Below are 24,414 nucleotides of genomic sequence, written 5' to 3' on the forward strand. Positions count from 1 at the left end.
TTAACCAGGACTGAAAGGGTTCGGATGGCAGACGCGCGTTTTTCTAAAGATGCACGTGTGAGAGCCGGCAGAGCAAAAAAAAAAAAACGTATAGCAGGGCACGACGATGAGCGAGATTTAGGCAATTGTTTTGTTAACTACACACACGCTTTGACTAAAACATGTACAGTGCTAGCAGAGCCAGCGAGCTGCTGTACAGCAGCACTGAGCCCACCACCGCACTAGGCTGCCCTTTCCCAAAGGCGTCTGGATAGGGGGTTGTACTGCCAGTGGTAACCGGTTCTGGGGCCGCTGAAGTTCCCGGGATCTTCCTCACAGAATAAGGGCAGTTCCCGACATTCCCGGCTTTGTCCACGACGATGATGTTCACCTCAGTTGAGCAGCAGGAGGCGGTGTAGTTCACGAGGGTGATGTTGGCTCCGCCCTCCCACACCATGGTGGTGTTCAGCGTGCCGTTGTCCAGCCGGGTGAAGATTCTGTGCACCCCCACGCCACCGTCCCTCACCTCGGCACAGAGCTCCCACGTCTCGCCGGCGCAGTTTGTGGAGCAGTTTTCGTTGATGAAGACGAGGCTGCAGACGGGCGGGTCAAAATCCACCACCTGCAACGACAGGAGGAACGGTAACAAGTCGACATGTTACCTGGAGTGTTCTGCGGAGCGTCTTGTGTGTTTAGGGTTTGAATTAACAATGACAATGGAAGCACTTCTGATTTCTTATACCAAGCAGTCAAATATTTAACAAAAACATCCCATCCCGTCCCATGAGACTTCTTACTGTGGGCTTCAAATTTAATCAACAGAGTCTGGAAGACTCTCTTTGTTAATGTGGACGGAAGAAGGGGGAAGCACTGGCAGGAGGTTTCGAGGTAATCCCCCCAAAATCCGATCTTTTAAACCCAGAGAAAGAAAGGTTATCAAATTCTATCTTCATGCTGTGAACACGCAGTGCGATTAGACCAGTGCTGCCCAAACACGGTCCTGGAGAGCCCCTATCCAGTAAGTTTTGTAGGTCACCCTAAATCTGCTAATTTCTAAAGACTGGGAACACATGGAAGTTATTGATCAATTAAGCAAATAACTTGTTCAATTAAGGGAACTCTGGTCATCGGGCCAGTTTACATGCTGGAAAAATGTCATGACTCATTTACTGTCATGACTTATTTAAGGTGGCATGGTTTGGATTACAATTTTAGTTAGTTTTGGTTTATGTTTAGTTTATGTTTGAATACAAATGTAATACATTATACAAAAATCAAATTCAACATGAAGTTTCAAAGCAGGAATTGTTAAATTAAACTAACCAGAATTATCTAAAATTATAATTCAGCCGTACCACCTTAAATAAGTCATGACAGTAGACAGATAAGTCATGACATTTCCCCAGCATGTATTCCAGGCCATTGAGGGCTGAAAAGGGTAGTTCATTTTTTGTACCAAATGATCTCTAAATTACTTCATTTAATAAATCACCTGCTTAATTGATCACCAGGTGTTAAGAAATTGATGATTAAAGGTTACCTATAAAACCTGCTGGATAGGGGCTCTCCAGGACCGGGTTTCGGCAGCACTGGATTAGACCATTTAGAACAGGGGGTTGGAGTAAAGACCAGGAGTGGATCGGCCCGCTTACCTCTTTGGCTATGGTCAGTCGCAGGACAGCATAGTTCATGTCAGATAAGTCGGACGATTCGACTTCTATTGTTATCGTGACGCCCGTTCCAGACTCGGTTCCGTCGGGACTCTGAAAAGTCAGATTGCCTTGCGAGGTGCCGTTGTTTTCCAGATAGATGCTGAGAGGATGAGAGAGAGAGAGAATGTGCTTACTAAGTGGAGTTGGGGTGTAATCACACTGAAGTAAATGACATGTGGGATCATCTCTGCCTTTGACTTTCACTCGAATTGGGACCATTAGGAGGCTGTGTGGTCCAGTGGTTAATGAAAAGGGCTTGTAACCAGGAGGTCCCCGGTTCAAATCCCACCTCAGCCACTGACTCACTGTGTGACCCTGAGCAAGTCACTTAACCTCCTTGTGCTCCGTCTTTCGGGTGACACGTAATTGTAAGTGACTCTGCAGCTGATGCATAGTTCACACACCCGAGTCTTTGTAAGTCGCCTTGGATAAAGGCGTCTGCTAAATAAACACATAGCAATAACACGTACACTGAGAGACACACGCTAACCAGGCTAGCTCCATTTCAACCACAAAATCCCCTAATAAACCACTTGCCTTTCAGAGTCATGGATTGATTTATTTTGAGATCTTGAAACATCACGCAACCTGGTCGATAGTGCAACGGGTACTTATTGCGACTGTTGAGAATGTACTCTCTAGCTTGTAAGGAAAGAGGTATTGAAAAGGCTACAATTACAAAATGACAGTTGAGGTGAACCTGGGCAGTGTGTGCTCTTCCGCAGAAGGCAGTGGCGCGCCGCTTCGCCGCACTCACCTTGACGTTGCGTTCAAGACGAATCCCTTGTCGTCCCTCACTCGGACGCTGTACGTGCCTCCGATGCTCCTGGTCGTCACGGTGAACGGGATGGTGCATAGCTTTCCTGGCTCGAACGTGGAGTTCGTCGCCGCCTGTTGAAAAATCACACACAAAACCGGAGAATTCCCACTGTCTATTAGTCCTTTTTTTTTTTTTTTTTTTAAAGATTAAAGTTCAGAAAGTAACGTTTCGGCCAGGCGGCCAAAAACAAACAAACAATGGAATTCATGTCCAGTTTTGTCTTGGATATTCCCGAAACGCTAGCCCTACGACACCCTGCAATGCGTATTCGATGTGATTTACAGGAACTGTTCTCTTACTCGCTTCCACGCGGATTCCGAATGCTCCGTGTGCGAGCAAGTCTGTACACCTTGAGGGCAAACTAGAGAAATAAAGTTTCTCTTGTTTTGAAATGAACACATTTTTTTTAACAGTACAGTTGATGACCGATTAAGAAGCCGCTTGCAGCGCTGCTAACTGTACTATTATTAAAGATGACGGGAGTCAGAGTATAAACAGAACAAACCTTGTTTTATTAAGGCTCCATTACAGTTACCCCCTCCATCCCCTGGATGGCGGTGTTGTAACATAACACAGTATTATTATTATTATTATTATTATTATTATTATTATTATTATTATTATTATTATTATTATTATTATTTATTTCTTAGCAGACGCTCTTATCCAGGGCGACTTACAATTGTTACAAGTTATCACATTATTTTTACATACAATTACCCATTTATACAGTTGGGTTTTTACTGGAGCAATCTAGGTAAAGTACCTTGATCAAGGGTACAACAGCAGTGCCCCCCCCACCTGGGATTGAACCCACGACCCTCCGGTCAAGAGTCCAGAGCCCTAACCACTACTCCACACTGCTGCCCACAGCAATCCTATGTTAACTCAAAACATCCTAACACTACACTAACAATTATTATTATTATTATTATTATTTCTTTCTTAGCAGACGCCCTTATCCAGGGCGACTTACAATTGTTACAAGATATCACATTATACATTATTTCACATTATACAGATATCACATTATTTTCATACAATTACCCATTTATACAGTTGGGTTTTAACTGGAGCAATCTAGGTAAAGTACCTTGCTCAAGGGTACAACAGCAGTGTCCCCCACCTGGGATTGAACCCACGACCCTCCGGTCAAGAGTCCAGAGCCCTGACCACTACTCCACACTGCTGCTAACAATGACAGGAGACGTGTGTCCCGAAGACTACTCACCTCCACCGAGATGCGAGACGAGGTTATGCGAGTGTTGGACTGTCTTCGGAACTCGTTGGAACTGTTGTCCTGCCCGGTCACCACCAGGGCAAACTGCTGCCCGGGGAAACGCTCTATGTAGGCGTAGTAAAGTCCAGTCGACAGGGCCGGCATTGCAGGGCTGCTTACAATCAGAGAGCCGCCGGGGTCCACGAAAGAGACGTTTTTGACAACCAACGTATTATATATGGTCAGCCCGGTCACCCTCAGCATCATCGTAACGTTTTGACCTGTGGAGAAAGGAAGGCGTTTAGTGTAAAAAAAAATTAAAATAAAATAAAAGACATTACTTTAGCATACGAACAAGACCTGGGAGATTTTTTACAACTTGTTAATTATTATTATTATTATTATTACTAATAACAATACCAGTCTGTGGTCTTCCTTCAATGGGACCCAGACCAGGGTGAGGTCCTTCAAAGGGTTCAACGAAGCTGTACAGGAAGCTCACGATGCTCTGACCTGGAAGACATCAAGAAAACATTAAGCGCTCCGCTTTGTTCTTTAATTAGACACAGCTATGTAAACCAACAGCACCTACCTGTTACTTTCAAGTCATAGTTCTGGTAGGAGGAGATGCTGATCTGCCATCGCCCGACATCCCCACTGAGCCGCAGGATGTAAAAACTGCCCAGATTCTCCATGTAGCCCAAAGGACCGTCCTGCAGCGAGCTGTTCTGGGAAACTCCTGAAAAAGCCGACAGTCACAATAAGCTTTTCCAGCCACAATATACTGACCAATGATCAACAGGCATGGGAATAAGACTCCCATTGCATAGCAGTTTGATCCATTCCTGGTTTCACTAGGAGTTTAATAATAAGACACACCTGAGCTTGTTAGCTAGACACACTGTGGGCTGATCAAGCTGGTAGTAAAACCTGGACTGGGTGACACTGCTGTGCAGTAGGAGTCTGATTTCCAGCCCTGAACTGCAAAGTCAGTCTTACCGCTGGGATTTGATACTGTGTACGAGATGATGTTGCCCGAGATGTAAGCTGTGACATTGGTGACTGACTCGTCGACATGGAAATAAAACGTGCTTTCAGTATTCAAAAATGTGTTCTTTGCCTGAAAGAGTGTTACCTGCCCAAAGAGAAGGAAGGAAAAATGATGCAACTAAGGCAACTAAGCAGGAAAAACGTCCTTCAAAATAAGGAGATGAATTGCAAGGGTTGAGTAGAAATCTGTTTGGGGTTTATTGCTCGCCTGTCTCTCTGTCTGTCTGTCTGTCTGTCTGTCTGTCTGTCTGCCTGCCTGTCTGCCTGCCTGCCTGCCTGCCTGCCTGTCTGTCTGTCTGCCTGTCTGTCTGTCTCTGTCTCCCTGTCTCCCTGTCTGCCTGTCTCCCTTTCTGTCTGTCTCTCTCTCTCTCTCTCTGTGTCTCTCTGTTGGTCTGCCTGCCTGCCTGTCCCTGTCTGTCTGCGTGCTTCCCTGCCTCTCTGAATTCTCCAGCAGTGTTTTCCATCTCTGGTCCGTTACCAGTGCGGCAGTAGATGATTCTGATATAACTGCAGTCATCTTTTGCAGTGAAGCCTTCGTGGTCTCGATGGTCTGTCCTCCAGAAGTCGCAGCCAGCTCTTGGTAGAGAATGCTGCTCCCCGTTGACCTCGCTCTCTGACCCTGCTGACCACTTCTCTTCTTTCTAAAGACGATGTTTGTCAGCAAAAAAGTGACCTGATAATAAACGATAAAAAAAGAGAGTGAGCCTCACAAATTTGCAGCGGTGCTAGAAATAACTTATTTCATTCTTCTGTTAAAGATCATATACGCGGATTTGGTGAATTTGCAACCTACTGAAGATTTTGTGCTTTCGATGAGCGCGAGAATGTTATTCCGCAGGTAGTCATCTTTCGCCGGAGCATCAGTAAAGACATAGATCTCAGAGGAAGGGGGGGAGTTTATCAAAGCAAGCTGAAACAAAAAAAACATCACAGAACACTGTGAGAAGAGGGCTGCTTCATTATCTTCACTGTGCTTTGAGAAGGGGGCTGGTTCATTATCTTCACTGTGCTTTGAGAAGGGGGCTGGTTCATTATCTTCACTGTGCTTTGAAAATGGGGTGGTTCATTATCTTCACTGTGCTTTGAGAAGGGGGCTGGTTCATTATCTTCTCTGTGCTTTGAGAAGGGGGCTGGTTCATTATCTTCACTGTGCTTTGAGAAGGGGGCTGGTTCATTATCTTCACTGTGCTTTGAGAAGGGGGCTGGTTCATTATCTTCACTGTGCTTTGAGAAGGGGGCTGGTTCATTATCTTCACTGTGCTTTGAGAAGGGGGCTGGTTCATTATCTTCACTGTGCTTTGAGAAGGGGGCTGGTTCATTATCTTCACTGTGCTTTGAGAAGGGGGCTGGTTCATTATCTTCACTGTGCTTTGAGAAGGGGGCTGGTTCATTATCTTCACTGTGCTTTGAGAAGGGGGCTGGTTCATTATCTTCACTGTGCTTTGAGAAGGGGGCTGGTTCATTATCTTCACTGTGCTTTGAGAAGGGGGCTGGTTCATTCTCTTCACTGTGCTTTGAGAAGGGGGCTGGTTCATTATCTTCACTGTGCTTTGAGAAGGGGGCTGGTTCATTATCTTCACTGTGCTTTGAGAAGGGGGCTGGTTCATTATCTTCACTGTGCTTTGAGAAGGGGGCTGGTTCATTATCTTCTCTGTGCTTTGAGAAGGGGGCTGGTTCATTATCTTCACTGTGCTTTGAGAAGGGGGCTGGTTCATTATCTTCACTGTGCTTTGAGAAGGGGGCTGGTTCATTATCTTCACTGTGCTTTGAGAAGGGGGCTGGTTCATTATCTTCTCTGTGCTTTGAGAAGGGGGCTGGTTCATTATCTTCACTGTGCTTTGAGAAGGGGGCTGGTTCATTATCTTCACTGTGCTTTGAGAAGGGGGCTGGTTCATTATCTTCACTGTGCTTTGAGAAGGGGGCTGGTTCATTATCTTCACTGTGCTTTGAGAAGGGGGCTGGTTCATTATCTTCTCTGTGCTTTGAGAAGGGGGCTGGTTCATTATCTTCACTGTGCTTTGAGAAGGGGGCTGGTTCATTATCTTCACTGTGCTTTGGGAAGGGGGCTGGTTCATTATAATCACAGTGCTTTGAGAAGGGGGCTGGTTCATTATCTTCTCTGTGCTTTACTACACTGTGCTGTGATTTCACCAGGTTATAAAGTCCTGTATTTACCTGGATTCCTGACAAACACATTTCAGGTGTGTCCCCTCCACCGTTGGCTGTCAGCAGACTGATGCTTGCCTTGAAAATGTTTGCATCACTTGTTTTGTAGACTGGTCCAAAATCTAAAACAAAACAAAAAAAACCAAACAAACACATTCACAATAACAAGGTATTACTATCAATGTGCGGACAAAATTTGAGAAAATGTCCCTGCGAAAGACAGGAACTCCTGAAACAACGACGTCCCGGGCGAGGAGACAGACCTGGGTCGTTGAAAGGTACCAGCACGTATGTGGACGGCTCGTCAGGGGTGCCTCTCTTTCTGTCGATGATGGAGAAAGCTCTTTGCTTGGCGTTTTCGATTTCACCTGCCATGCTCCCCGTCGTATCGATCACGAAGCACAGAGCTGCGGGGCTCTCGATATTTAGAAACCTACAGACAGACAGGGGTGCAGAGCAGCAGTGTGCAGTATGGGGGGCTGATAGCCGGTATCTACCTGTGTCAGGGATGTTCTTCCAGTTATACATGTAACAGGGTGGAGGCTGGGCGTGAACCGGACAGTGTGCTTCACCACACCTCTCTGTGCTTTACAATGCTTCCCTATGCTTCACCAGACCTCTCTGTGCTTTACAATGCTTCCCTGTGCTTCACCAGACCTCTCTGTGCTTTACAATGCTTCCCTGTGCTTCACCAGACCTCTCTGTGCTTTACAATGCTTCCCTATGCTTTACCACACCTCTCTGTGCTTTACAATGCTTCCCTATGCTTTACCAGACCTCTCTGTGCTTTACAATGCTTCCCTGTGCTTTACCACACCTCTCTGTGCTTTACAATGCTTCCCTTTGCTTTACCAGACCTCTCTGTGCTTTACAATGCTTCCCTGTGCTTCACCAGACCTCTCTGTGCTTTACAATGCTTCCCTGTGCTTAATCAGACCTCTCTGCGCTTTACAATGCTTCCCTATGATTCAGCAGACCTCTCTGTGCTTTACAATGCTTCCCTATGCTTTACCAGACCTCTCTGTGCTTTACAATGCTTCCCTATGCTTTACCAGACCTCTCTGTGCTTTACAATGCTTCCTTATGATATACCATGCTTTCACTGTGCTTTATTACACATTGTTGTGCTTTTACTGTGGGAAACGTTTATAAGGGATAGTTTACCATTGTTTGTTTCTGAATATGCTTCTCCATGCCTTTCCGTGCTACACCATGCTTTCGCTGTGCTTTAGTTCACCTCGCTGTGCTTTTCCTAGGGGACACTTCTATAAGAGACAGCCGCGCTCTGTTTGCAGGGCAGTCGAAAGGTTTTAAAAGCGTCTGATGATCTTACTTGAGGAACGCTTTGTCTCCGACTGCGTTCCTGATGTCCTCCAGCACTCCCACGGTGGCAGACACGGCGACGTCCGCTGCCTCTTTGTGAAGGTACCAGTGCTCCGACCTGTAGTGGTCTTTGTTGATGCCCCCCATCGCGTTCCTGATCCGTGTCATATCCAACGGCCCTCCGTGACTGCACTTCCCTGATCAGAGGAACGCAGAGAAACTTCAAGCAGTGATCCCGCAGAACGCTTCACCCCGGTATGTCTGCATCCCCCTCCCCCTCCCCACCATGCTTTTCCTATGCTTGTGCATTTTGACCCGAGTTTACTACAGTATTCCCTCCAAGCTGGGCTTACCATATGACTCCGTGTACACTACAACAGTCTGGGACGGTGCTGGCCCACCCCCAATGCATTCTGGTACACTTTACCTGTCTCAGGTACCTTTCACAGCAGGACTACACTTACCAGCATGCACTGGGGTGGGAGCTGAAAAGCCTGAACTGTCCCAAACGGTCCTGGTGTACAAGGATATACTATGCATTTATCATAGTTTACCTTTACCTTATGCTTTACCAGACCTCTCTGTGCTTTACAATGCTTCCCTATGCTTTACCAGACCTCTCTGTGCTTTACAATGCTTCCCTATGCTTTACCACACCTCTCTGTGCTTTACAATGCTTCCCTGTGCTTTACCAGACCTCTCTGTGCTTTACAATGCTTCCCTATGCTTTACCACACCTCTCTGTGCTTTACAATGCTTGCCTGTGCTTTACCAGACATCTTTGTGCTTTGTTACACTTTGCTTAAGAAAACAGTCCAGATGAATGCAGAGTTAGGGAGCAGAGTTTTGGGTTAAATGGAGACCCTGTCGCTCTCTGAGCTGTAGCCTGGAGTTTATTTACCTGCTGGTTTTGAGGGCAGCAGGCTGAAATAGCCAGTGGTGATCAGTTTGCTTCCGAGGATGTTGTTCAGTATGTTATTCTTACAGGTGTCTGTGTTGCAGTTGATGCATGTCACCTGATCTGGAGCTGGAACGAGAACACATCCAGATATCCTGAGTCTTTCATATACCTTACCTGCATGAAAACCTCCAGGTGTGGAGACTTTCAGTTTCCGCTCAGTAATCAGTGATAGAGAAACAGTAGGTGGAAATGTTAGTTCGTTTTGTGCTTAACCAGGTGTATTGTCACAACTTGTCACAATCATGTGTGGGTCTCTGTTCCTTTTCTCTCACTGTTTTAGATGAACTGCTTGTGTGGTCGACCGCTAATTTGCCTATTTTTATCATATTCCCGGGATTTTAAGTTTTCATAACGCACAACAAATCAAAACTGCACACCGTTGTACAGAGGACAGCGAATGATTTTTTATGGTGTGTGTGTGAGAGAGAGAGAGAGAGAAAGAGAGAGAGAGAGAGGGAGAGAATAATAACCGCATGTTCTCCGTGTCTGTCATCATACCTGCTGTGTTCCTGATGCCCTCACCGGCTCCGATCAGGTCTGGGTTTGGAACTGTGTAGCCCAGTTCAATCCAGTTGCTGTGACTGTAGAAGTCCTGCGAGAAAAGGCGTTATCATCACGTGTCTGTTTAAGTGTTTTTTTTATTATTATTTTTTCTCAAGATTGTATTGGGGTCAACATAAAAACACAAGACAAGTTTGGGAACGAGGAAAGGCTGTTCAGCGCATCAAGGCTCCTCCCTTGTTAGCCCACCCTTCTCCCCTACTCTCCCCTAAATTTGAAGTACAGTCTTGGGTCGTCTTTATCGAGACCATTTCGGATTTTAAAGACTTCAATCAAGCCCCCTCTTTCCCTTCTTTCTTTTTCTAGAGAGAAAGGTACAGGAGGGTATAGAAAGTCGAAATTAAGCTGCTTGTTAGATCACAGGAAGAACAGAAGATTCCTGCTTCTCCAAAATTTGGTAAATACAGTAGCAATGGATTGCTTGCTGTCGTCTGAAAGTTTAATAAAGCATTAGTAATTGTGGGTTCTGGATTAGCACATGACTCCAGCAATCTGTATAGATCACATGGCATGTATTTAATTATATCCTGATGTAACTATCACTGACACTGTTATCTGCTGTATTATTGAATCGTATTTTGTCACACTTGTACTTGCTTGAACCAAAGTCATCGTATTTATCTTGCTCTTAATTGTATTATTACTTGTACTGTGATTCTTGAAATGTATTTTTGTTTACGACTGTAAGTCGCCCTGGATAAGGGCGTCTGCTAAGAAATAAATAATAATAATAATAATAATAATAATAATAATAATGAACAGCCCTGTGTTTACGTTGTAATAACTAGGTAATAATGAGAGATTCCTGCTCCAAACCCCTAAGAAAGAAAGCACAAAGCCTGACCCGAGAGGAGCTGATGAAATAAACCAGGGGACAGTGAGAGAAGGGCTCTCACTCAGAGAGAAGGGCTCTCACTCAGAGAGCGTGTGGGAGTGGATCTGGAGCTCACCTGCAAGGTGTGCAGCATCTCCCCCAGACGGCTCCGCGCGGTCTCGTAGTTCCCCTGCATTATGTTCTCCTTGGCTGCAGAGCTTTTCAGCAGCAGGTAGCGCTTTGCCTCCACGAAGCTCTCCGAGTCAAAGTGGTGCTTGGCGCTCAGGGGGTGGTAGTAATCCACACCCACGTTGGCGTCCTTGATGGTCTGCATGGCCTGCTCGAACTTGATGGGAGACACTTCTCTGCCGTAGTAAGCCCTGAAGAGCTCACCCGAGGTGGGGTTGCCAACGTCCTGCCGAGAGAGAGAGAGAGAGAGAGAGAGAGAGAGAGAGTGAGAGAGAGAGAGAGAGAGAGGAAAGGATTGCACACAAGACTATTCTCCACAGCTGCTGAGCACTCAGACCAGAGTATGCGGGATATGAGAGCGAGCAACCCCAAACAATGAATAAATTAATGAATAATTAAACAAACAAACCAATAAATAAATGAATTAATCAAATGCATGCATGCATCATAATTCAGAAAACAAAAATCTCCAAAAATCAGTAAATATGAGCATTAATACCTTTTCTCGTATTGCTAGCTGTCATCTGAAGTTTAATAAAGCAATTAGTATTAAACTGACTGAGTGCCAGTGACCAGCAAATCCTTCTGGATTGATATCTGTTTCAAAGACTCACAGAAATGCTGCCAATGTCGAAATTCCGTCCTGTGGATGCAGCGAGTTCTCTCAAGACTGCCATGGTCTTCCTCAGAATCGCTCTCTCCGTGATCTTCGTGTGAGAGATACTGTCCTCCGCATTTGGAAGGAAGCCCAAAGCCATCCTCGCCATGGCGATAATCAGCAAAACCCTGAAGACCGACATGCTTACCCTCCTCCTCCTGGAGATCTCAATGCAAACCAATCTGGAATGGAGAATATCAGGTAAAAACTGAGCAGAACAACGCTGAACAAACAGATTAATGTTTCAGGGGAGCTGCCTCTCTGTTGCTTCTGTCCAACAAAATGGCACCAGGTTTACAGGTAACTTTATTTTACGCTCAGATTACTTCCTCATAGCAATCACCCCAGGAAACAGAGCAAAAAAGAGAAAGGTGGAATTTAACACACCCTCCACAAAGCTCAGAACTTTCTGTCTTTCTAGTTTCAGTAACACTGATGAAGGCACTAGAGCCCGAACGCTGGTCTGCTTGACTCAATCTCTTCTTGTTTCAGTAACTCTGATGAAGGCACTAGAGCCCAAACGCTGGTCTGCTTGACTCGGTCTCTTCTAGATTCAGTAACTCTGATGAAGGCACTAGAGCCCAAACGCTGGTCTGCTTGACTCGGTCTCTTCTAGTTTCAATCACACTGATGAAGGCACTAGAGCCCAAACGCTGGTCTGCTTGACTCAGTCTCTTCTAGTTTCAATCACACTGATGAAGGCACTGGAGCCCAAACGCTGGTCTGCTTGACTCGGTCTCTTCTAGTTTCAATCACACTGATGAAGGCACTGGAGCCCAAACGCTGGTCTGCTTGACTCGGTCTCGTCTAGTTTCAGTAACTCTGATGAAGGCACTGATGAAAATAAATCTCTAAACGATCAAAGGGAGCATCACAGAAATGTTTTAAAACCTTCAAAGAAAAAAGAAAATGAAATGAGAATGAATTAAAAGAACAGACCTTTAATGTTTCAGGGGAGCTGCCTCTCTGTTGCTTCTGTCCAACAAAATGGCACAATGTTTACAGGTAACTTTATTTTACGCTCAGATTACTTCCTCATAGCAATCAGCCCAGGAAACAGAGCAAAAAAGAGAAAGGTGGAATTTAACACACCCTCCACAAAGCTCAGAACTTTCTGTCTTTCTAGTGTCAATAACCCTGATGAAGGCACTGGAGCCCGAACGCTGGTCTGCTTGACTCGAACTCTTCTAGTTTCAGTAACTCTGATGAAGGCACTAGAGCCCAAATGCTGGTCTGCTTGACTCGAACTCTTCTAGTTTCAGTAACTCTGATGAAGGCACTAGAGCCCAAACGCTGGTCTGCTTGACTCGGTCTCTTCTAGTTTCAATCACACTGATGAAGGCACTAGAGCCCAAACGCTGGTCTGCTTGACTCGGTCTCTTCTAGTTTCAATCGCACTGATGAAGGCACTAGAGCCCAAACGCTGGTCTGCTTGACTTGGTCTCTTCTAGTTTCAATCACACTGATGAAGGCACTAGAGCCCGAACGCTGGTCTGCTTGACTCGGTCTCTTCTAGTTTCAGTAACTCTGATGAAGGCACTAGAGCCCGAACGCTGGTCTGCTTGACTCGGTCTCTTCTAGTTTCAATCACACTGATGAAGGCACTAGAGCCCGAACGCTGGTCTGCTTGACTCGGTCTCTTCTAGTTTCAATCACACTGATGAAGGCACTAGAGCCCAAACGCTGGTCTGCTTGACTCGGTCTCTTCTAGTTTCAATCACACTGATGAAGGCACTAGAGCCCGAACGCTGGTCTGCTTGACTCGGTCTCTTCTAGTTTCAATCACACTGATGAAGGCACTAGAGCCCAAATGCTGGTCTGCTTGACTCGAACTCTTCTAGTTTCAGTAACTCTGATGAAGGCACTAGAGCCCAAACGCTGGTCTGCTTGACTCGGTCTCTTCTAGTTTCAATCACACTGATGAAGGCACTAGAGCCCAAACGCTGGTCTGCTTGACTCGGTCTCTTCTAGTTTCAATCACACTGATGAAGGCACTAGAGCCCAAACGCTGGTCTGCTTGACTCGGTCTCTTCTAGTTTCAATCACACTGATGAAGGCACTAGAGCCCAAACGCTGGTCTGCTTGACTCGGTCTCGTCTAGTTTCAGTAACTCTGATCTATTTAACATGATGTTAAATAATAGATCAAAATGAAGTTCATATTCATTATATATATATATATATATATATATATATATATATATATATATATATATATATATATATATATATATATATATAATCAATCCTAAAATTGCTGTATATTTGTTGTTAAAAATCGAACTAGACCATGGCAGGTGTACAAAACTGGTTGGCATTGTATTGTAGGGATTGCCAGAATTGTAAAGCCTCATAGAGTTACTTGAAAAATGAAGTGTATTGAAAAACGAGGTGTTCTGATTCCAAGGGGTGTGTCAAATTCCACAGTAGCTGTGAATTCCTCAACACAAAACAAGAAGGCCTCTCAGTGTCCCGTATTTACATAATTACTGCCTAGCGAGCAATAACAGTGACAGTGTTATATAATATGGAGTCTGTCGTGGTCAAACTAACTCATTCCTCTGGCTCTCACTTCTTTTACCTTTTTGATATATCTGCAGTGGATTTTAAGGTTGTAGTTCTGGGCATGGTGTTATCTTTATTTTTTTATTTTTTTTCTGGAGATTTATTTTATCTCTGGCTAAACTTTGGACAAAGAAACAGAAATCTGAGCCTGGGCGTTCGGTTAAAGTTAAGGTCACGTTCACATGAAAGGTAACTTCATTTTACCATCCCATTACTTCCTCATAGCAATCACAAAGCAGAAATGAGCAAGGTGAAATTTAACCACATCCTCCACAGAAAGTTCTGCCTTTCTTCTAAGTGTGTTGGACTGGGGGTCATGTTATTATTATTATTATTATTATTATTATTATTATTCATTTCTTAGCAGACGCCCTTATCCAGGGCGACTTACAATTGTTACAAGATATCACATTATTTTTACATACAATTCCCCATTTATACAGTTGGGTTTTTACTGGAGCAATCTAGGTAAAGCACCTTGCTCAAGGGTACAGCAGCAGTGTCCCCCCACCTGGGATTGAACCCACAACCCTCCGGTCAAGAGTCCAGAGCCCTTTTTTTTTGCTTGGATGCTGGTGGTGCTCACATTTTCTTTTGTGCTCAAACTAGTTTACTGCCACCTGCGAGACATTGCTAGAGATCATATCTACCTTTCTTCATAGCAATTTCCATGAAGTGATAACCCTAAACCTAACCCCAACCCCAAACCCCAAACCTAACCCCAACCCCAAACCCCAAACCTAACCCCAACCCCAAACCCCAACCTTAACCCCAACCCCAACCCCAACTCTAACCCCAACCCTAGCCCTAACCCCAACCCTAACCCTAACCCGTAACCCTTTCTATACACAATTGTGTAATGTGCACACAAAGTGGAAACCTGCTGTCTATTATGGAGCCGGTGTGTGTTGTAAATTATCTGATTAAAATCAGTGAAGAATCTTGAGTTGAAAAACAAGTCAGTGTTGTTCATAAGAATGAATATAACAATGAATTGCTGGGTGTCCGTGGAGGAAGGGTTGGAATGATTTGTCACTGATAGTGAGGTACAGTGTTAGATGGTACAGCCCCTGTGGAATCCAGCACACTGTATAATCCAGCACAGTGTCACGTTACTTACCCGTGCTGAATTACACAGGTTTCTAATGCGTGTCACATGATGAAGCCTCATTCCCAAATACTGACATGAAACAGACATCCCGCATGTTTATAGCATAATATATCTATCTATGTAATCTCTCTGTTTTCACAACAGTTACCCTGCTTCATTCCAGTATGAGATAGCTGTCAGTTAATGCCAGCATGGCTGCAAGGTTAAACCATGGGATGGCAATATCAAGGCTCCTATTGCATAGCAGTTTCACCCATTCCAGGATTTACTATCAGCCCACAGTGTGTCTAGCTAACAAGCTCAGGTGAGTCTTATTATTAAACTAAACCAGTATTGGAAAAGGGCGCTGGAACTAGGGGTGCTGGGGGTGTGGCAGCACCCCCTTCGCTTTGCATGGCTTCCATCATACACAGGGGTTACAGCTTTGTTCAGCACCCCCACTTTAAAAATTGTTCCCGTGCCACTGGTAGTGGATCAAACTGCTGTGCAAGGGGAGACATATTTCCACCCCTGTACCCACGTCTCATTAAAAGAATAAAGCATTTCTGATTCATTTCTACTCCCCTGCGATAAGAACAACATTCTGCCTAAGGGGGTTGCAGCCAAGGCGGGTTCCAGTGTTATAATTATTATTATTAATTTTTTAGCAGACGCCCTTATCCAGGGCGACTTACAATTATTACCAGATATCACATTTTTTTTACATACAATTACCTATTTATACAGTTGGGTTTTTACTGGAGCAATCTAGGTAAAGTACCTTGCTCAAGGGTACAGCAGCAGTGTCCCCCCACCTGGGATTGAACCCACGACCCTCCGGTCAAGAGTCCAGAGCCCTCACCACTACTCCACACTGCTGCCCTGGTGTATTACAGCAACGTGTTTGAACAGGGTCTGTTATTTGCATGTCTACATTTTCTCGTGGTGTGAGGTCATCGCCGCGGTCCGGCTTGTTTTAAGGGTTACTGTTTATATTTCCACCTGTTTGCACTTCTCTCTGATCCCACTCTGAGTTGAAGAAATCCTTGAACTGACTCGAGATATGGTGGCCCTGAGAATGTTTCACAACTTTCAAATAGATTCCAGCACAGAGAGGTCTGGTAAAGCATAGGGAAGCATTGTAAAGCACAGAGAGGTCTGGTAAAGCATAGGGAAGCATTGTAAAGCACAGAGAGGTGTGGTAAAGCATAGGGAAGCATTGTAAAGCACAGAGAGGTGTGGTAAAGCATAGGGAAGCATTGTAAAGCACAGAGAGGTGTGGTAAAGCATAGGGAAGCATTGTAAAGCACAGAGAGGTCTGGTAAAGCATAGGGAAGCATTGTAAAGTACAGAGAGGTCTGGTAAAGCATAGGGAAGCATTGTAAAGCACAGAGAGGTGTGGTAAAGCATAGGGAAGCATTGTAAAGCACAGAGAGGTCTGATAAAGCATAGGGAAGCATTGTAAAGCACAGATAGGTCTGGTAAAGCACAGGGTATATTGAGGGAATATTTCATCATCAAACATGTGATTACCAACAAAACACTTTAGACGCAAAAGCGTTACCAAAAATGTACATAAAGTATAGTGTACTGCGGTATAGAAACATGTTGAAGACTAAAAGAGAGGTTTTTTGTATCCGTCCCCATATGAGGCAGAAATAAGACAGGCAGTCCTGATATTGAAAGTGGTGTGAAACACACAGGTGTTACTGTGAACAGAACGCAATCAACAAACTGCTGACCACACACACACACACACACTGACACACACACACACACACACACACACACACACACACACACACACTGACACACACACACACACACACACACACACACACACTGACACACACACACACACACACACACACACACACTGACACACAGACACCCCCCCCCCACACACACACACACACACACTGACACACACACACACACACACACACACACACACACACACACACACACACACACACACACACTGACACACACACACACACACACTGACACACACACACACACACACTGACACACACCGAGACACACACACACACACACACACACACACACACACACTGACACACAGACACCCCCCCCCCACACACACACACACACACACACACTGACACACACCGAGACACACACACACACACACACACACACACACACACACACACACACTGACACACACACACACACACACACACACACACACACTGACACACAGACACCCCCCCCCCCACACACACACACACACACTGACACACAGACACACAGACACCCCCCCCCCCACACACACACACACTGACACACAGACACCCCCCCCCACACACACACACACACACTGACACACACACACACACACACACACACACACTGACACACACACACACACACACACACACACACACCCCCCCCACACACACACACAGATAACGTGTTCTGTTTTCCGCTGCTCTTTCTTTGTTACTGTATGTTCTGCTACAGAAACGCGATCGACAGCACGCCGGTATTGACCTGTAGCCTACACGCTCACCCCAGCCGGGCTTCATAACTACAAACCAACCGCTATGAGGATCATCAGTCTCGTGTTCTTGTGTTCTGTGTTCCTGCAGAATGGAGGTACGGTAATGCCTTCTGTTATTTTAATGCCTGTAGTTAATGTATTTGCATTGTTTTTTGTACTGTTTGTATTTAATGGACAGTGCCAGGCTGTATCTCACTGTATTTAATGTATCATGCATTGTAATATGCCTGTGTTTAATGGACAGTGCCAGGCTGTATCTCACTGTAGTTAATGTATTTGCATTGTAATTTGCCTGTGTTTAATGGACAGTGCCAGGCTGTATCTCACTGTAGTTAATGTATTTGCATTGTAATATGCCTGTGTTTAATGGACAGTGCCAGGCTGTATCTCACTGTAGTTAATGTATTTGCATTGTAATATGCCTGTGTTTAATGGACAGTGCCAGGCTGTATCTCACTGTAGTTAATGTATTTGCATTGTAATATGCCTGTGTTTAATGGACAGTGCCAGGCTGTATCTCACTGTAGTTAATGTATTTGCATTGTAATATGCCTGTGTTTAATGGACAGTGCCAGGCTGTATCTCACTGTAGTTAATGTATTTGCATTGTAATATGCCTGTGTTTAATGGACAGTGCCAGGCTGTATTTCACTGTATTTAATTTATCATGCATTGCTCCTCACTATCTTGTAAAGCGCTTTGTGATGGTGGTGCACTATGAAAGGCGCTATATAAAAATAAAGATTGAAATATTGATTGACAATGTTTTGGAAATAGCAGAGCAGTTTGATCCATTCCTGGTTTCACTAGGAGTTTAATAATAAGACACACACTGGGGGCTGATCAAGCTGCTAGTAAAACCTGGACTGGATCACACTGCTGCTGTGCAGTAGGAGTTTTGTTTCCATCCCTGCAGTCCTGTTTATTTCCTCCTCTCTAGCCTCCTCGGGCCAGGGCCTCCAGGAGAAGATCCTCGGGGGATACCCGTGCCGGCGCCTCACGCAGCCCTGGCAGGCTTCACTCAACCTGGGATACCACGCCTGCGGAGGGGCGCTCCTCAACAGCCACTGGGTCATCTCGGTCGCCCACTGCTGGTTCAAGTGAGTACTGCAGGCAGTACGGCATCATTATTATTATTATTATTATTATTATTATTATTATTATTATTATTATTATTATTATTATTATACCATGTAAATAGTTGTTTTCTTAACCTTCTCGTGGTTGAAATGTTTTTAAAAAAAATAGCTGAACTAATACCATGAAAATGCAAAGCGTGATTCTGTGCTGGTTTGCTTTCATCAAACATCGCGCAGCCCGAGTCGAATCCTGGTGGTGCTGGGCGAGTTCGACCTGTCGGAACACGAAGGCACGGAGCAGCCGCGCCGCGTCAGCACCGCGCTCTGGCACCCGCTCTACGACCTCCGGACCCGGAGCCATGACGTCATGCTGCTGAGGCTGGCCGAGCCCGTCCTCTTCACCCCGTACGTGCGACCCGTCCCGCTGCCCGTCAACTGCCCCGCCACCGGGACCTACTGCACCGTGTCGGGCTGGGGCAACACCGTGGGGGACGGGTGTAAGTCGCACTTTTTGGGGGAATGGGTCCCAGAGAGAGAGAGAGAGTGCGGGGTTCTTGAAGGGTCCCCGTGGGTTCTGGCTTTTGCGCCACACCTCAAGCTCTCAGTCACTTCATTGGTCTAATAATTTGATTAATTAAATTGGACACATTTAACGCTTCTCTCCCAGGACTCAAGATGTTTCACAGGTCCCGCACACTTTGAAACAAAACTGTAAAAGACCTTAAAAATAAAAATTTAAAAAAATATATGAAATGTGTCCAATTGAGCAATTAATTAGACCAATTATTAAGTTAATCGAGAGCTTAAGCGGGGGTCTGAGTGAGGAGAAATGGGCAAGACAACCCAATCCAACTGGATCAATAACAATCAGTTAACCTGCGACCTCGCAATCTGAAGCCGGAGCGCATCTGATTAGTCAAGCTAGTGAGTTTTGAGGCTGTGTCAGTTACCTGCGCTAGTTTTACTGCTGCAGTACTGCTCGGGTTTTCAGGAGCTGCACGAAACCAGTTCTCCTCTCTTTTATCTCAGTCGTTATGCCCAACAAGCTGCGCTGTGCCGAGGCTGTCATCGTTAGCGAGCCGGACTGTGAGGCCGCTTACCCGGGGATGACACCCGGGACCGTGCTGTGCACCGGGTACTCAAATATGGGCACTTCGGGCCCGTGCCAGGTACTGTAATCAACCACAATATATATATATAGGGTTTTTATTTCTTTTTTCAACAGGCTTGTAATCTGTCTCTTTGCTCCTGGCAGGGTGATTTCGGGGGCGCGCTCGTGTGCGATGGAGTGATTCACGGGATCGCGTCCTGGAGCGAGGTGTGCGCGCACTCGGAGGGAGCGCGCCCCGCCGTGTACACGAAACTGTGCGCGCTCCTGCCCTGGATACAAAGCACGCTGACCGCTGACTGATACCCGAGCGAGTCCGGCAACGCGGGGAGGAGGCGCGTAACCCATTCACTAGAAGTCTTTCTCAGCGTCTTCAATCCCAGATTGTGATTCTGCGCTTAGGAACAGGCTAGATTTGGGCTTTTCTGTTCAAATAATCAAAGTGCAAAGAATAAAAAAAAATATTACTTTCAAATTGTGTTCTTGCTTGTTAGGTGTTTTTAATTATTATTGATTGATAATATATTTATAATATATAGCACTAGACCCTGATATTGATGCGATCCAGCCCTCTGAAATGTCTTTATAATATATAGCACTAGACCCTGATATTGATGCGATCCAGCCCTCTGAAATGTCTTTATAATATACAGCGCTAGACCCTGATATTGATGCGATCCAGCCCTCTGAAATGTCTTTATAATATATAGCACTAGACCCTGATATTAATGCGATCCAGCCCTCTGAAATGTCTTTATAATATATAGCACTAGACCCTGATATTGATGCGATCCAGCCCTCTGAAATGTCTTTATAATATATAGCACTAGACCCTGATATTGATGCGATCCAGCCCTCTGAAATGTCTTTATAATATATAGCACTAGACCCTGATATTGATGCGATCCAGCCCTCTGAAATGTCTTTATAATATATAGCACTAGACCCTGATATTGATGCGATCCAGCCCTCTGAAATGTCTTTATAATATATAGCACTAGACCCTGATATTGATGAGATCCAGCCCTTTGAAATGTATTTATAATATACAGCACTAGACCCTGATATTGATGCGATCCAGCCCTCTGAAATGTCTTTATAATATATAGCACTAGACCCTGATATTAATGCGATCCAGCCCTCTGAAATGTCTTTATAATATATAGCACTGTGACTAGACCCTGATATTGATGCGATCCAGCCCTCTGAAATGTCTTTATAATATACAGCACTAGACCCTGATATTGATGCGATCCAGCCCTCTGAAATGTCTTTATAATATACAGCACTAGACCCTGATATTGATGCGAAATGTACAATACTTCTCATTGTACTATAATTGAAATTTGATTTCAGAGTTACTTGTTACTTCAAATAAAAACAGACAGTTTGCATTTGTTTTGCTGGTCCCTTGAAACTCGTATTCACGAGAATTGACTGTGTGTAATAAAAAATTTAAAAATACAATTGAGTGGACAAACACATGATGATTCTTTTATTATTATTAGTACATAATAACTTTTTTTTTTCTTCTTTACATTTTGAACATAAGAAAAAAAAACTGCCGCAGTTAAGAAGCAGAGCTGCTAAATCCAGGCTCACCAATCCAGGTTGGTTCTGATCCGGTTACAATGTACTAGCGAAGCTCCCTCTGCCGTGAGTCCGGTTCTGACCCTAGTACGAGCCCAGGATGTCATCAATCCAGGGCAGCAGGGAGCACACCTTGGTGTAGACCCCGGGACGGTTCACCTCCGCACAGCCGTATCCCCATGACACGATCCCCTGGAGCACCCCATTGCACACCAGCGGACCCCCAGAGTCTCCCTGCAATCAGGGGAATCGAGGAACGAGAGTGAGGGGAGGAGCTGCCTCCTATAGACCTTGGTGTGTCCAGTCAGCCCTGTCTCTTACAGAAGGTAATATGTCCAGTTGACCCTGCCTCTTTGTTAATATGTCCAGTTGACCCTGTCTCTATCAGTTGGCATGCACAGCTGACCCTGAATCTTGATATTGGTGGGTGTATCAGTGTATTGATCAGTGTATTGATGGTGTCTCAGTGTATTGATCAGTGTATTGATGGGGTCTCAGTGTACTGATCAGTGTATTGATGGTGTATCAGTGTATTGATCAGTGTATTGATGGTGTCTCAGTGTATTGATCAGTGTATTGATGGTGTCTCAGTGTATTGATCAGTGTATTGATGGTGTCTCAGTGTATTGATGGTGTCTCAGTGTATTGATCAGTGTATTGATGGGGTCTCAGTGTATTGATCAGTGTATTGATGGGGTCTCAGTGTATTGATCAGTGTATTGATGGTGTCTCAGTGTATTGATCAGTGTATTGATGGTGTCTCAGTGTATTGATCAGTGTATTGATGGGGTCTCAGTGTATTGATCAGTGTATTGATGGTGTCTCAGTGTATTGATGGTGTCTCAGTGTATTGATCAGTGTATTGATGGGGTCTCAGTGTATTGATCAGTGTATTGATGGTGTCTCAGTGTATTGATGGTGTCTCAGTGTATTGATCAGTGTATTGATGGTGTCTCAGTGTATTGATCAGTGTATTGATGGTGTCTCAGTGTATTGATCAGTGTATTGATGGGGTCTCAGTGTATTGATCAGTGTATTGATGGGGTCTCAGTGTATTGATCAGTGTATTGATGGTGTCTCAGTGTATTGATCAGTGTAGTGATGGTGTCTCAGTGCAGTGACTATACCTGGCAGGAGTCCTTGCCCCCCTCCAGGTACCCTGCACACACCATGGTGCTGGTGATCTGCCCCGGGTACGAGTTCTCACAGGCTGCATCGCTCAGAATCGGGAGATCCACACACTGCAGGTTAAAGGGGTTAAACACTGGAGGAGAGGGAGAGAGAGGAGGAGGACGCTTATTACACTGTGCCGTGCTTTTATAAGGGTTAGCTTACCAGGGGCTGTTTTCGAATATGCTTTACCAGACCTCTCAGTGCTTTTACAATAATGACCTAGGCTTTTGCCCCTATGCTTGTTTTCACTTTACTTTCACTATGGGAAACGTTTTTAACTGCATTCCCCCTGACCCCCCCTCGTACCCCCGTCGGTGATGATGTTGCCCCAGCCGGACACCACGCACATCTCCCCCGCACTGGGGCAGGCCCGGGGCAGGGAGACGGGCCGCACGGACTCTGTGATGGTGACGGGGTGGGAGAGCTTCATCAGCATGATGTCGTGGTCCAGGGTCTGGTAGTTGTATCTGGGGTGCCAGTAGATGGCGTCCACAGTCGTGAACTGCTCCGTGCCCTCGTGCTGCCAGATGTGATGATCCCCCAGGACAGCGAACTGGGAATAGGGGCTGCGGGGGGGAAGCATCTGTTATTAAACTGAGCTGTACAATGCTTCCCTATGCTTTACCAGACCTCTCTGTGCTTTACAATGCTTCCCTATGCTTTACCAGACCTCTCTGTGCTTTACAATGCTTCCCTATGCTTTACCAGACCTCTCTGTGCTTTACAATGCTTCCCTATGCTTTACCAGACCTATCTGTGCTTCACAATGCTTCCCTATGCTTTACCAGACCTCTCTGTGCTTCACAATGCTTCCCTGTGCTTTACCAGACCTCTCTGTGCTTTACAATGCTTCCCTATGCTTTACCACAACTAACTATTGAGCGTAGGGGCCGGCTGTACTCACTTCTGCCAGCAGTGGGCAGCAGAGATGACCCACTGGTCGTTGATGAGGGAGCCCCCGCAGAAATGGTACCCGATGTTGAGGGAGACCTGCCAGGGCTGGGAGTGGGGGCGGCACTCGTACCCCCCGATAATCTTTTCATCCTCGATGGGGGCCGCGGCTGCACCCAGCAGAGAGAGAGAGAGAGAAAGAGAGAGAGAGAGAGAGAGAGAGAGAGAGAGAGAGAGAGAGAGAGAGAGAGAGAGATGAGGTTCCCGGTGGGTCAAATCCTGGCTCAGCCCCTGACTGTTTGTGTGACCCTGAGCAAGTCACCTCCTTGTGCTCCGTCCTTCGGATGAGACGCAAAACAAACAAGGTCCTATTGGAAGTGACTCTGCAGCAGCAGCAGCAGTTGTTGATGATGCAGAGTTCACCCCCCTAGTCTCTGTAAGTCGCTTTGGATAAAAGCGTCTGCTAAGTGACTAATTCATAAAAAAATAATGTAAAAGCATGCATGGTTTACACTGCAAAAAAACAAACACAGTGATAGACTTTTCTAAGGGTTGCCTGCAGTGTGAATAACTGGAGTGAGATGATGTTACCTGCAGCTCCGAGTAGCAGGAGAACGATAAACGCCTTCATGGTTTGTGTGTTCAAAGTCGTCTTCTCTCCCAGTCGCAGACCGGAGCTCCAGGGAGGGTATTTATACCTGCAGCCCCCCCCCCACCCCCCCCGATCTCTCAGGTTGGGGCTTGCTGCCTCTGTCCCAGGTTAATGAGTAAACCTTCCTGTGATCTTGCACAGGTGCTGCGACCCCCCCCAACCACCCCCCCCCCTGGACAGACTGAGATATGAAATCCTGAATTGGAAGATTGTCATATTAACTTTGGCAGGACATCCGCAATTCCAAGCTTTTTCAATCACACTGATGAAGGCACTAGAGCCCAAACG

General features: G+C 45.6%; 3 protein-coding genes across 5 annotated transcripts in view; 1 reads left to right on the forward strand and 2 right to left on the reverse strand.

Moving 5' to 3' along the window:
• LOC131729735 (von Willebrand factor A domain-containing protein 7-like) overlaps positions 1-12,519 on the reverse strand; it is a 13,267-nt gene extending 748 nt beyond the window's left edge. Inside the window, exons 1-17 of one of the 3 annotated variants that reach the window (XM_059019947.1) lie at positions 12,392-12,519; positions 11,409-11,634; positions 10,742-11,020; positions 9,729-9,822; positions 9,171-9,296; positions 8,280-8,466; positions 7,210-7,379; positions 6,956-7,068; positions 5,574-5,690; positions 5,259-5,453; positions 4,730-4,865; positions 4,323-4,469; positions 4,151-4,243; positions 3,743-4,011; positions 2,449-2,582; positions 1,632-1,791; positions 1-601 (exon numbers count right to left, since the gene is read on the reverse strand). The exon at positions 1-601 is cut by the window's left edge and continues 748 nt beyond it. In XM_059019947.1, coding sequence (XP_058875930.1) covers positions 155-601; positions 1,632-1,791; positions 2,449-2,582; positions 3,743-4,011; positions 4,151-4,243; positions 4,323-4,469; positions 4,730-4,865; positions 5,259-5,453; positions 5,574-5,690; positions 6,956-7,068; positions 7,210-7,379; positions 8,280-8,466; positions 9,171-9,296; positions 9,729-9,822; positions 10,742-11,020; positions 11,409-11,594 — 2,853 coding nt within the window. In that variant the 5' untranslated portion in view covers positions 11,595-11,634; positions 12,392-12,519 and the 3' untranslated portion in view covers positions 1-154. Of the gene's footprint in view, positions 602-1,631; positions 1,792-2,448; positions 2,583-3,742; positions 4,012-4,150; positions 4,244-4,322; positions 4,470-4,729; positions 4,866-5,258; positions 5,454-5,573; positions 5,691-6,955; positions 7,069-7,209; positions 7,380-8,279; positions 8,467-9,170; positions 9,297-9,728; positions 9,823-10,741; positions 11,021-11,408; positions 11,637-11,688; positions 11,755-11,839; positions 12,165-12,391 lie in introns of those variants that run through there. The other 2 variants (XM_059019949.1, XM_059019948.1) reach the window with 2 other exon arrangements.
• Positions 12,520-17,528: 5,009 nt separating this feature from the next.
• LOC117434090 (trypsin-like) lies at positions 17,529-21,371 on the forward strand. The gene is made up of 5 exons (XM_034909826.2): positions 17,529-17,728; positions 18,574-18,733; positions 18,950-19,209; positions 19,742-19,881; positions 19,968-21,371. The coding sequence occupies exons 1-5, from the start codon at positions 17,677-17,679 to the stop codon at positions 20,121-20,123; spliced, it is 768 nt and encodes a 255-aa protein (XP_034765717.2). The 5' UTR covers positions 17,529-17,676; the 3' UTR covers positions 20,124-21,371.
• LOC117964824 (serine protease 1-like) lies at positions 21,358-24,128 on the reverse strand. Its single transcript, XM_059019955.1, has 5 exons — positions 24,066-24,128; positions 23,488-23,644; positions 22,890-23,149; positions 22,538-22,674; positions 21,358-21,644 (listed from the first exon to the last, which is right to left on the reverse strand). Exons 1-5 carry the CDS (start codon positions 24,103-24,105, stop codon positions 21,495-21,497), a joined length of 744 nt encoding a protein of 247 aa, XP_058875938.1. The 5' UTR covers positions 24,106-24,128; the 3' UTR covers positions 21,358-21,494.
• Positions 24,129-24,414: the final 286 nt, after the last annotated feature.

Source organism: Acipenser ruthenus, unplaced genomic scaffold, assembly GCF_902713425.1.
Source record: "Acipenser ruthenus unplaced genomic scaffold, fAciRut3.2 maternal haplotype, whole genome shotgun sequence".
Lineage (NCBI taxonomy): Eukaryota > Metazoa > Chordata > Actinopteri > Acipenseriformes > Acipenseridae > Acipenser > Acipenser ruthenus.

What these genes read in the sequence shown, in the direction of transcription:
- LOC117964824 (XM_059019955.1), bottom strand. Translation starts at nt 24,105, where the DNA reads ATGAAGGCGTTTATCGTTCTCCTGCTACTCGGAGCTGCAG. An exon ending in CCTGCTACTCGGAGCTGCAG is followed by an intron (nt 23,645 to 24,065) that starts GTAACATCATCT and finishes TGCTGGGTGCAG; the next exon opens with CCGCGGCCCCCATCGAGGAT. An exon ending in GCTGCCCACTGCTGGCAGAA is followed by an intron (nt 23,150 to 23,487) that starts GTGAGTACAGCC and finishes TCCCCCCCGCAG; the next exon opens with CCCCTATTCCCAGTTCGCTG.
- LOC117434090 (XM_034909826.2), top strand. Translation starts at nt 17,677, where the DNA reads ATGAGGATCATCAGTCTCGTGTTCTTGTGTTCTGTGTTCCTGCAGAAT. An exon ending in GTCGCCCACTGCTGGTTCAA is followed by an intron (nt 18,734 to 18,949) that starts GTGAGTACTGCA and finishes AACATCGCGCAG; the next exon opens with CCCGAGTCGAATCCTGGTGG. An exon ending in CAACACCGTGGGGGACGGGT is followed by an intron (nt 19,210 to 19,741) that starts GTAAGTCGCACT and finishes CTTTTATCTCAG; the next exon opens with TCGTTATGCCCAACAAGCTG.